Source organism: Pteropus alecto, unplaced genomic scaffold (genome assembly GCF_000325575.1).
Source record: "Pteropus alecto unplaced genomic scaffold, ASM32557v1 scaffold248, whole genome shotgun sequence".
Classification (NCBI taxonomy): domain Eukaryota; kingdom Metazoa; phylum Chordata; class Mammalia; order Chiroptera; family Pteropodidae; genus Pteropus; species Pteropus alecto.
This window is the reverse complement of record NW_006441067.1, coordinates 333288-346525: the sequence shown is the minus strand read 5'-3', so window position 1 is coordinate 346525 and position 13238 is coordinate 333288. Positions and strand designations below refer to the sequence as shown.

Below are 13238 nucleotides of genomic sequence, written 5' to 3'. Positions count from 1 at the left end.
AACCTCTTACCCACTCACCCTGTCCCCCTCCACCTTCTTTAACTCTACTTTTGACATGCTGCCCTTCTTTCTCATCCAGGAATGTGTCTAACTTATTCCCACCTCAGGTCCTTCACATGTACTGTTTCTTTTTCCTCAAACACTCTTCCCCAGATATTTGCATAGCTGGCCCCCTTTGGCCTTTGAGCCACCTCCTCAGAGATGCCTTCTCTGGCCATCCAATCTAAAGTAAACCTCTCTAGGCACACCCTACCATATCACTCAGTTTTATTTTCTGCATGGGACTTACCAGTATCTGAAATTAGCTTATATTTCTCTGTCTCTATTGTTTGTCGCACCCCCACCAAAATAAAAGCTTCACGAGAACAGAAACCTCATATTCCTGTTCATTGTTGTATCCTCAGTTCACACAGAAATGCTTGGTGCTGCATAGGCACTCAATTATGTGGCTGAATGAATTAATTAATAAATTTGATTGAAATAATCATGCCACAGAATAAAATATTCTATTAAAATACCTTTTATGTTGGAAATATCAATATTGAGCTGTCCAAGTTTCTCACATGTTTTCTCTATGCACTCATAGACAGACTGCAGAATTTCCATAGGATCTTGTTCCACCCATCTTTGAACAAAAGAATGTATTTGGTTAGTCCACGAGAAAGTAATACAACTGTAATTTATTTCTCTAGAAATGTTCGCTTGTGAGCATATGGCTGGTACATAAATTAAAATCAGATAAGCAAAGCAAAGCATATACAACACTTTAAATAAATGATTTAAAGAAAAGGCTATTTCCCTCACATTTTTATTATTCTTCATACAGTAATTTGTCATTTGAAAAATGGCAAGTAATAAATTACAGGCCACAAAATAGCAAATGTTCTACCTGTTTTTAAGTCATCTTTTTCAAATCCAGTAAGAAATTAGTTCCCCCATTCTTTATATCCTGTGGGTTTAATGAATTGATAAACTATGTGTATGTTTCACTGGTCACTGGTTCTAAGTAGACTGATATCTATCTACAAAGCAAAAGGAATTCTGAAAAGTCAAATAAGTATACTAACCTCTTTTGCTATTTTTTCTCAAAATGTCTGTTAGAATTTAGGGGAAAATTAAAATTTGTTCTACTAACTATTTTGAGTAGATAAACGATTGGTCCAAGTTTTCAGACCCACTCCCAGTGCACTTTTGGTAAGGTATCAGGGTTTCAGAAAGCCGAAAGGCTCGTAATAAATGACAAAGAAGGAAGACCTGGGAGAAACAAATGGTGATTGAGGAAACACAAAAGCAGAAATGAAACAAGGTAAAAGAATCCTACTGGAGGATCTGCAAGTAGCAAGAGAATTCCAAACGCCTTTCCTCTCTGCCTTCCCCAGGCCCGCCTGGCTTTTCTGCACTTCAAGTTGTCTCTAAAACTCTTTTCCCAAAAACCCAATCTCCTTCCACATACTTCTAATTTTCGTCCCTCTAAGACCGAGGTATCGTCTCTCTAAATTGCAGTGGGATCAGGCCTGTGGACAGTCATGCTTATACTGTTAACATATCAATGGCTTTTATTATTAATCAAAGGAATTCTTTAAAACATAGGATAACATTTTTCATGGAAAGAAAATTATAAAATGTGTAGGATGCCATTTTTTTCTTTCTTAAATTGAAGTAAACTTCACAGAAAAATGAACTGATCTAAAGTCCACAATTTGGTGTTTTAACAAATATATATACCCATCAACCAACACTCCAGTCAAGATATTTCCATCATTCTGGAAGGTTCTTTCATGCTTCTCTCAAGTTAATGGCCTACTCTACAGACAACCACTGTTCAGATTTGTATTATCCTAAAGTAGTTAAGCCTCTTCTTAGATTTCAGATACAGCAATGAAGTATGTACTCTTTTGTGTCCAGCTTTTTCCACCTACCATGTTATCTATGAGATTCATCCATGTTGTTATGTGTATCAATTCACTTTTTAAAAATTGGTGAATAGTATTTCACTGCTACCCATTCTACTGATGACAGACATTTGGGTTGTTCCCAGTCTAGGTTATGATGAACATAGTTGCTACAAACATTCATGTCTGCCTTTCTATAGATATATGCTTTCATTGCTCTTGGATTAATTCCTAAGGGTGCAATGCTATAGATGTATGGTTAATTTTATAAGAAACTGCCACACAGTTTTTCAAAGTGGTTGTATCATACACATTGTTAAATTTTAAATAATATACTTAACATATTATTTAATCATAATTACTACATATGAATATTATTCCCCAAAAGGATGATTTTAGTATTAGATATGTAAATACTTTTTAAAAAAACAGATATCTTTATTTAAGAAAAAAACCTCTTACACTCAATTTGGCCAAGCAGTGGTTTGGCTGTGATAGAGACAGCCAAATGACTTCAAAGACAATGCAGAATTTCTGATATTTAATTCTCCTTTGCTTTATTACTTTATCATCTCCTTCTTTGCTGTCATTGAATTCCTAAGCCGTAAATTACCTCCATGTTTTGCCAAGCTACCAAGTTATTTCTTCTTTTCTTGACTAATACCTATACCTCAAGTCTTCTCAGGAGGGTATTTGGTCAAGTTTACTTTACAAAGCCCCAGGGCAGGTGGGGTGAGATGGACTAATAAATGTGATATATCTTTACATATTAAATTAGGAAACATACCCTTCTCTTGGAAACTCTTGTTTTATTTCCACTTGATGATGACTAAGTAGTTCGGCTGTTTTTGAATTGAAAACCTGAAAAATGTATTGCAATATTATGGTCAAAATGCAGGTAGAGAGCAAAGATATTTAGTTATTCAGCAACTGCAGTTCTTATTCACTGATAGAAAAGTTTCAATTAGACGAAATTCCATAAGCTGTTCTACTTTCTCTTCAGGTAGAAACATGAAAGTTATAAGATAGCTTCAGAAATAACTTCTCTTTAGTTAAATAGAAACCTAGTGAAGATAAAGCTTGAGACAATTCCTTACTCTTTGAAAAAATAGTTCCATATGTAGGAAAGTTAATGCATCAACCGATTAATAGTGTGGGTTTCTTTTTGACAATAGGAAAACCAAGAATAAAAGAGAGCTGGTAAAATGCTGATAGTGATGACGTTAAGGTTCCATTCAGCATCCTTATGTGGAGACAGAGTCACAGATGCCCAGGCAGGGAAGCATACAGTGTGAATTCCTTTGAAGGGAAGTACAGCAAAACATCGAGCTCTTGTAAAAGGTAAATAGAGCCATATGAGCAGGGGTAGAATTATATCCTTGAATTCAGCTGAGGGCTCTCTGACATACTTGTTCTGAGTTGTTGACCCTTGATATAAAACATTAAAACTAAAGATGAAAGCTAACAAAGACATGCTGTACATGCCACCACAATTTTAATACTACAAAAACAACACTTTTCAAACTTAGCAACTTTTATCATATACAGTTGATCCTTCAATAATATGGGGGTCCCTCTCATGCAATTGAAAATTCACATGTAACTACACTGGGCTCTCCACATACTTGGATTCTCAACCTTGGAGCTGACCCTTGAACAACACAGTTTGAATTGCATGAGTAAATTGAACTCTGGCCACTTTTTAAAAAGCATTGTGGTCTACGGCCATGCCACCCTGAACAAGCCCGATCCCGCCTGATCTTGGAAGCTAAGCAGGGTCAGGCCTGGTTATTACTTGGATAGAAGACCATCTAGGAAGACCTGTAGGCATAAAAAAAAAAAATAAGGGATTGTAAACTGACAAGGTCCTTGCAATCTGTAAGGTCAACCAAAGGTTGCCTCACCTAAAAAATTAAAAAAAATTAAAAAATTATAAAAAAAAAGCAATGTGTAAGTGGGGTCATGCAGTTCAAACTATATATATATATATATATATATATAGTTTGTTTGTTTGTTTTGCTGGGGAGTATCTATACTCGAGTTCCAAAGTAATTAGTCTTTGAGAGTAAGGATTCACATTTTCACTAAAGTTAACTTCCAAAATCACTGTAATTGCAGCAATAAAATCACATCCATTTAGGTAGGAACATTTGTCCATGCCTAATTTTCCTGTGGGAGAAAATTACCTGCTCAATGCCACTAAGAAAGGGAAAGAAATAAGAGCACACACTGAAACACACAAAGTGGCTACTCCCCTCCCTCCCCACCACACATACACCTCCTTTTTGGGAGGAAGAGATAAATATAAGGAAAGCAAGAAGGCAAATTCTCAAGCCCTTTGAGAAGATCAAATATCTTACAAGTCAAAGGTTAACAACACATCATAAGCAAAAGGCACTTGGCAGAAGCCCATGTAATTTACAACTTGGCATTAGCATATGTCTCTAAGATGTCTGCTTTATTTGTCCTATTTTATTTGCTGAAGTATCTCTAGGGCCTAGAACAGTGCCTGGCACAGAGTTGATGACCAATAAATGTTTATTGACTATCTGAAAAAATATGGTCTATTAGGCACTTATTAGGACAAAAATTATCAAATAAAATGAGAAATAGTTGTGTGGCAGAAAAACTAGTAAGAAACCACAGCTGTATTCTTTTTATTCACATTATTGCTGCTCCCAGGGTCTACTCTCAAATTCCCAAAATGAGTCTGGATTAAGAAACAAGGTGTCCCTTCTTTGCTGGCTGGATTCTTAAAAAGCCTCGCCAGCAGACGTATGGGGCTAAGAATGGAGTGGTACCCTTCTTCAGTCACTTCTTAGTTTTGAGTAGGCTAACTTTAGGACCCTCACACTAGAAATGGGTCTATAGGCCTTTGGAATAGGCACAGAAAAAAAAGATTTTCGTAAATTTCATTTGCCATGTTAGGGCATGACACTGTCTGATCACACAGCATCTGGACATAACAGGACAGAGTGTGGACTTCCCTACTTCTTCAGAGTGCCAAATCTGAGGAGAAAATGAACATTGCCTTTAGTTGTTTAGAATTTGATCCTATGTACCATTCCCAAGTTTGTCTGACACTTTATAGATTTAATGTTTTTAGAATCTACAACTTTCTTGATGCAAAACCATCCAACAAAAATATAATACAAATCACAAATTCAAGCCACGTTTACAAATTTAAAATATGTAACTTTAAATTTTCTCATTAAAAAAACAGTAAAAAGAACAGGTGAAATTATTTTTAATAACACGTTTTATTTAAACCAATATATCTGAACAATTATCATTTCAGTATGTGATCAATATAAAAATTATTAATGAGATCATTTGCATGTTTTTAGTACTATCTTTGAAATCTGGGCATGGAAGAGGTTAGGTTGACATCAGGTCACCTGCTAAACTCAAGAAAAATTTCTGTGGGCTGCGGAACTCTGTAAAATGGCACACAATCCCTAACTCCAAGGAATATTCCCCCCTTAGGTATTAAGTAGTCTGGCTCCAAGAGACTCAAGCCGTTAATGTGCATGTAATAATAATAAAAAAATTTTAAAAATGCAGTTTTTCTTTCATTCTGAGAGTTGGCTTTTTGATCCCTGCCGTCCAAAAAGTACTGGTACCAGCATGCATTTGGCAGTGATTAACATCTCTTGTCTTTTGTCTGCAGTGACAGCTTTCAGGAGAATGTATCTTACACGTGGGTCTGCATCCTCTAAAATTTTCCAAAAAGTTACTTCCTTGGGAACTCTGGCTAGCTATAGGCACAAATATTTTGGTTCCTCCTTTTGCGCCTTTTTAATAAAATGAACCAACTTAGCCAAAATAATTTAAAATTCTAATGGCCATTTGGGAAAACTTTTAAGTCTACCACAAGGCTCCCTCCCCTCCTTAAAGGAGAGAATTCCAAACCTCTCAAAGATGGGCTACATTCTTTGATCAAAATGCAGAAGCTTCTAAAAGACGAAATGACGTAAAAAAAAAAAAAAAAAAAAAGGTAGCTCTAAAAAGATCCTAAAAAGAACTTTGGCCAGGTACTTTAAAATTTCTGTTTCTCCCACTCAAAACCTGACAAGGTATTTGAGAAGATTTAATAACTTTCGATCATAAAGTTGGCAAAATTAGAAGCTGGAGATTCAGAGGCCGATAGGAATTTTTTTTAAAGCCTCTTCCCCTAAGCTAAAATAAACAATGTACCCAGAGAGAAAGAAGCAAATTAGGAATGACAAAGTTCCTAAAATGTCACTTAATAAACCAAATTCTTTAGGGGAATTGAGAGCAAGTGTCCCTATCTTAGTCCCTATCTTACAAATCTTTGTGAAACCAGAAATGCAACTCTAGAGGCATTTGCAACTCGAAGCCCACCAATCTTTACTGTCCTCAAGTCCTAAAACTGAAGATAAAAAATAGCAATCAAGGAGTTTTTGTTTGTTTTTTTAAAGCACAAACTGCTGCTCTGGTTCCAAGGCTGCTTGCCAAGAACAAATACAAATCTTAATCATCGTCTTCACAAATATTAGTAAGAAAAAGCCTTAACCATCTGAACAAATAAATGTAACTTATTCCAACTGCTATAAATTAATGAGGGTGTTGTGTTTTGTGTGTGTGTGTTATTTTTTTTTTTTTTTTGCCTTATTGTCTCCTGGCTAAAATTTTAAAAACAAAACTATCAGGTCTCTGATTGCATATGTCCATAAATGTGTATGTAGTTCTACCTCCAGAGAATATTACTAGAAATGGTTTATAAAGAACTGTTTAATTGGCTTAAAGGAAATAAATGCTCATATGAAAATTCTCAAAAATAGAAAACGAACCCAAATGCTTTTTCTGGATCACATGACCTGAGAATATTTGATGTTAAAGCTGGTTTGAGTTTGGTTTGGTTAAATAGGCATGTTCTTAAAATATCACCATTAAGTACCACTTTTATCCTACCTGGGTTTATTAGTCAAATTAAGTCCATGTTTTCTGTTGCAAAATTTGCCAGCAAGAAACATAACTTGGTATGATAAAATTTTCATAATTAACCTAAACATAATTATCGAGAACAAGTAAAATAAACAGACATAGATGGGTTAAAAAGTTTTTAGGTAAACTTTTCAGCCATACTTAGGTTTTATGGTATGTCTACTTAAACAGTTTCCCAAAATCTTTTGTTAATGTGAAACCTTAGACTTTTGCCAAGTTAAATGATGAATATGTAGATCATTTCCAAAAAAAATAAAATACTGAAACACTGATTGTTAAAAAAGTCTAAGTGTATTTATTCTTGACTTCTTATTACAGATAAACTAAAAGATAAAATTTGGGTCTGCCAATAAGGCATATGAGAACCTTATGCCTGGTGTAACATGAAAGGAAAGAGCACAGGCCTGGGAGGTGTGCATTGCTTGGGGGTGAGGGGCCAAGCCCAGCCCTGCCCCTGCCAGTTGTTTAACTTTTAACTTCTGAGCCTGAGTTTTCCATGTGTAAAAGGGTTACATAAAATAATTTAAGAAAGGTTTTTCTGCACAGGGTAGGTACACAGTATGCATCCAAAAGATGCTACCACCACTGTTGCTGCTATGACTGCTATATTTTTATTACTGTTACTACTATTACTACTACTACCACCACCACTGATAAGTGATAGTTAGGGTTTGAAATCCCCAGTTCTATTTTCACCTCTAAGCCCAAGTCATGTATTGATTCCAGATTTTGTTTTGGGGGGAGGGCAATTATAAACAGAAGAAACAAGGAAACTTAATGTAGAAAAATATTTGAGCACTGTGAAGGTACATGGCATACACTCAAAAGATGTTACCACTACTACTGCTATTACTATTATTGCAACATATTGTTGTGTTGCTGTTATTATTGCTGCTGCTGCTGCTGCTGCTGCTGCTGCTACTACTACTACTTCTACTACTAACCTCTAAGTGGTAGGATTAGAATTAGGAGTCACCAGTTCTATATGCACCTCTGTACCCAAATCATGACTCAATTCTACATTTGGAGGAGGAGGATAGTTAGAAAAATGAAGACACAAGGAAAATTATGTTTAGAAAAAATTGTTTAATAGGAACTTTCTGCAACATCACATGCCCTCTCTGTCTTAGAAGGAAAGTAGTGGAGAGACAAAATACTTTCCTTACTAAGTAACTGTCCTTTAGGCTTGCCTCACTCATTTTATGAGTCATTCATAAACATGCACATTCATTTCCCTTCCCATGCAATTTCCCCACTAGCTTACCCTTTTATGCCATACTCAACTTTACTATGTGATAAGACATTATTCAGGAATGTAAACGCCCTCTTTAATACACTATGATATATATAAATTCGAATGACCTAAAATAAAAATACTAGCTACAAATACGTTACACTGCAAACTTAACCACAAAAGGCATAATGGTACCTTCCAACAAGCCACACAACTAAAAGAAACATAGCAAATGACACTGTATTTTTCTTAAAAATGAAATTATGTTAAATAGCTTATCCATACATCTAATACATCAATAGTTGCCAAATTTCACCCCACAAAGTTTACCTTCCAAGTTTTCCAATCCAAGAGTTCTAGTCAACACATCTGAGCCCTGAGGCCCCTCTCCACTGATGTCTATTCATGTGTTCATGTGCCAGACGCTGTTTTCTGGGAGGAAAAAAAGACACCATTCCGCCCCTCAAGCAGTTCAAATCTGAAAGCTCCTAGCGTACTTGTGAGACACAAGAGGACAAACGAGGGTGGCAGCTCTGTGGTGAGAATGTATTCTTGCCATTTGTGTAATGTGATGGGCAAGAATACAAACCAATTTAGTGGAGAAAAACACCCACAAAAGAATCATGATAGTTATCATAAGAGTGGCCTCATTCCAGCTCTGAACCAAATTAGTTTTACCAAGTTTACTGTTCATTAGTCCCTGGCTCCTAATGGGTGCTTAATAAATATGTGTTGAATAAATAAATGAAAGAAAAGGAAGCGGAAATCATCCCTAAGCCTTATGAGGTCTCTAAGTATAATGAGACAACTGGGGCCAAGGCAGTGTTTCCTGCCAAAGCAAGCACAGAACTATAATTCTAATCATTCTCCATAGACACTGGCTATGGGAACAAAATGGTTATTCAACCATTATCCATTGTCACTACACCTGAGTCCAGCCCAGGATCTACTGCTGCAGCACAAGACGAACAAATCAGCAATACCTATTCGAAGGCAAAATTTTTTACATATTGTAAAACCAAACTGTAAGTATATTTTTCTTGGTGAAGATTCACTGAGGATCATAATCAGAACTGACACTTGAGTGATATGTGAATAAGTGGACTTCTCCAGCCTTCCATCTCCCCTTTACAGTACTCCAGGTGGCAGGGGGGCCTAAGGCAGAAGTTTGGAGGACAGGCTTCCCAGTGTGACAGATTGCAATAGACCTGGACTTAAACTCTCATTCCACCAGTTACTCTGAGACCTTGGGCACAATCCCAAGCATGGCCTAATTGGTCTAATTGGAAATTAGACCAATTAGGCCATGCTTGGGATTGTGCATCACAGTTGTTATAAGGATTAAATGAGATAATGCATCACAGTTGTTACAAGGATTAAATGAGATAATGCTGGAAAAGTCCTCAATGGAGTAGCTGACACATTTTAAGTCACAATACATCTGAAGTGTTTGTTTTGTTTTAATATTCAACTTAATGAGGGGGGGGGGAAACAAAGTTACTAAATGAAAAAAAGAAGTTGACTGTTTAAACTGCAACTTTTTTGTCTTATAAAGAAATGGCCCCTCCTTAAAACCTATTACAGTAATTATATTTCCAAGAAGTTGCTATTCTGCAATTGGAGTAACCCTGTGCCAAAGCCAGTTCACTTTCCTATCCGACAAGTTGGAAATTCTCCTTTAGTACAAGGCATATGCATAGGTTGCCAAGATTAATTCTTTGACAACTGGAGGAAGAAATGAGTATGTTCTAAAACTGCAGGTCTACTACTAAAATAGAAGAAATTAAGTAATCAAACATAAACTCAAATCGGAAAGTTTTAAGATTTTTGGACTAGGTAAAAAGGATATCTAAGATTAAAATTCCATTGACCTATTAAAGAGAAATAAAAATCTATTCAATGTGTATAAACTGCTCTCTATAGACAAAACGTGGGTTCATTTGTTGTATTGACCAAGATGTTTTAAAGAATACGAAGATGAACAACACTTAAAAGGAGGTCCCCGCTCTCCAGTACAGCAGACATAGAAATATAATACAAAGTAGGGATAATGGCTACTAATGGATAAGTGCTAAAGGAAGGGGGAGAAATTCTAACTAGGGGTTTGAGGAAGAGATGGCAGTTGAGCCACTATTTGGAGGCAGAGTAGAATTTCGAGAAGGTATGGGAATAGAGGAGGAATTGCCTTGGATGAAGGAACATGAATAAAGAAATCGTGTGTCCCTTAATGGGAGAAAGTTAATATTGCTAGCAGAAAAAAAGGAGAGAAGAAAGCTTGGAGAGGTTATTGGTCTTGTGAAAGTTGAATTAGATATGCAAATTAATGAATGGCCAGGAAGTTATTTAAATACCTTCAACTTTATAAGCTTCCTTCTGACAGTTCTTTTTCACTATAGTCTTTATGAGAAGGTAAGCAATTATTTTTGAGTCATAATTACAACGTGGAACAATATGACTGGAATAACTCCTGGGAATCCCCTTGTGGTTGAAGCACTTATTCAGCAAATCCATTATCTGCATTTTGCAGGGAGTGGTTTAGCAAGCTCTTTCCTTATCGCCAAAGGGAAAAACACCTCGCCTAAACCATTCCCAAATTTTCCTCTACTTTGCAGCCAATCTCTAAGTTTTTGATCTACCTCTGAAGCATTCTTTTCTAGTTTTCTCAAGGAGTGGAAAACTTTACTGATCGACTTTTACGCATCATTCTATAAGCAAGATGGAACTCTCCTGAATTTGCACCTTAGCTTACTCATTGAGCTCATTCCATACAGAGCGCAATAAGGAGAATACCAACTTTCGAAAGGCTCATGTTGTTCCTGTCACACACTGAACAACTGATGGTGAGAATATGAAGTTGACTTAGTCCTTCTCTACTAGTGCAGAAAAATGTCTATTGGGCAATGGAATCCAAGGGACCACAAACAACCTGCAGTGGATAAAGAAGATTGTTGGGCTATGTGAACAGCAACAGTGAAGACAAGCACAGTCAGGCTGGGTCCTAAAGAGCCTACAGTTACAAAATATTTTACCCACTTTCACAGAGGGCAAAGGCTATATAAACTTGAAAAAAAATCACCATGTTTGGTTTGGCCCCCAGTATGCTCTGTGAACTGTTGCCAACATTGAAGAATAGGAAAATGTCACTGAAAATTCCAGATGACCAGCTTTTCTTAAAGAATTTGAAGATCTGGCAACACTGGGCTTGTGTTCCTGCTTGGCAACTATAGACTGACTACTCCCTTGGTCTGAGTCTGCTCTCCAGTCTGCCCCTCCCCCCCGCCCCTGCCTTCTACTTGCCTGGCTCCTGGAGGAATTTGTGGGGACAATTCTTCAATATGACTTCAAAATGCAACTCAGTCAGCACATGTCTTAATGGTCTCTCTTCATTTTAAATACAAAATGGTGATTGTATATTTTATATATTAATCAAATCCAGTTAGGCAGACTTTCTTTCTTATGAAGCAAGATTACTTTATAAACATTTATGAAAATAAGACAGAATGAAACCTGCCCAGGGTGATCAAAAGATAAACAATGTAAGAGACTGTAGAACTGTCTTGGCAGCTCAAATCAGGGTTAAATAATGAAATAAAGATTCAAACTAAAATTGGACTGAAAGCTTTCCAGTTTAGACAAGAAAGTATCAAAATGAACGCACGAATTCAGGTTTTAGTCAAGGGGTCAGCTAAACAGAAATTTGGAACAATATATACACTGTATGTGTAATGCACACATACAGTATACATCCGCATACATATGCATACTAAATCATGCACGAAAAAATGATCCGAGGTAAAGTAGCAAAGGTGGAGCTAAACAATTATTAAATATTTATATCAACTTGCCAGGTCAGTCGAATGTCCACTTTAGCTTAATTAACAACCATTTATTGAAATTACTTTTAAATTGTCTTACTGAACTCAGCGGCATCTCACTTTAAGAGCAAGTTTCCTAGCGGAGTCACTTAAATAGCACTGTTACGGTAGAACTCTGCTGTTATACACGGTAAATAAAAAGAGAAAGAGTTTTCCTGTCATTTTACACTGTGAAGCATGTGCACAAAATGTAATAGGCAAAGTATCAGAACTGAAATTTGCAAATATTAGAAATTAAATAAAGATTCCAGTAAAGACAGTGTCCTGTCTTTTTCCTAATAAGTTCTGCCACCCCCACCTCCCCATAGCATTCTACCTTATGCAATTTCTGTGGGAGAGGATGACAACGCATCATCACGCTAATACTATATTCGTTCTACTGTTCCAAAGGACATTGTGTTAAGCTACCACAGCCGTGACACAGCTTTCCCCCCATCCAAGGACGTCCTGCGCCCCGCAGGCCAAATGCTTCTGGGGAAGACCGCAGCAGCGGTCAATGTGGCCACCTGTCCCTGGCTGCATGCAGGCTGGCCGCTCCGCACTGATGCTCGGCAATTCCTGGCTCCCCTTTGGGAGAGGAGTGTCCCCATTAGTAGGTGACCGGGTTCCACCACCAAGGCCAGGGCTGCTTGGCACGGCCGCCGGGGTCGCGAGAGGCCAAGGTCCCCCAGGCCCAGGCGGGGCAGCCCCAGTGTGGCAGGTCCTGCTCTGGGGGCCGTGGCCTCCTTCCCTTGCCTAGAGGCTGGGGCCCGGGGTCGGGGTAGGCACGGGATGGGGACGCGACACCCAGCGCCTGCTTCCCGGGGCTCCCACCCCGGCTCAGCTCATTCCTCAAATGTCACCCCGGGCTCACCAAAAAGCGCGTCGAGCTGGTGCCCTGGTCCACTGCCCCCACCAGTGGCCCCAAAACTGCTTTCTTCGCGGCTGCCATGAAACCAGCTTCGGGTCGTAGGGCGATCGCGACCCGTTTCCCGGGTAACGGCGGCGGGAGGGGGAGGGGCAGGTGGCAAGTCCAAAGGGATATGCGGAGTGTGACCGCTGAACGATCCGACCGCGCTCCAGGCTGCCCCTTTACCCGCGCGGAGCCTTCTCACCCCGCCCCTCTGGCTCAGGCCCCGCCCCCAACCGCGTTCCCTAGGACTCCGGGGGCGTGTCGAAGGGGGGGCGCTGTCTCCCGGTCCAGCCAATTAGCAAATGCAGAAAGCTGCGGAAGGTACAGACGATCGGAGGGCTGCTTGACGTCACGAGGCGGGGCCTGGGTGCGGCGGG

General features: G+C 38.5%; 1 protein-coding gene across 4 annotated transcripts in view; it reads right to left on the bottom strand.

Annotated features, from left to right (window-relative positions):
* GK (glycerol kinase) overlaps positions 1-13064 on the bottom strand; it is a 66012-nt gene extending 52948 nt beyond the window's left edge. For 2 of the 4 annotated variants that reach the window (XM_015594389.2, XM_006918278.3), the window contains exons 1-3: positions 12823-13063; positions 2680-2753; positions 519-625 (exon numbers count right to left, since the gene is read on the bottom strand). In XM_015594389.2, the coding sequence (XP_015449875.1) occupies positions 519-625; positions 2680-2753; positions 12823-12900 (259 nt within the window). In that variant the 5' untranslated portion in view covers positions 12901-13063. Of the gene's footprint in view, positions 1-518; positions 626-2679; positions 2754-12822 lie in introns of all 4 variants that reach the window. The other 2 variants (XM_015594388.2, XM_006918279.3) reach the window with 2 other exon arrangements.
* Between the last annotated feature and the right edge of the window lie 174 nt (positions 13065-13238).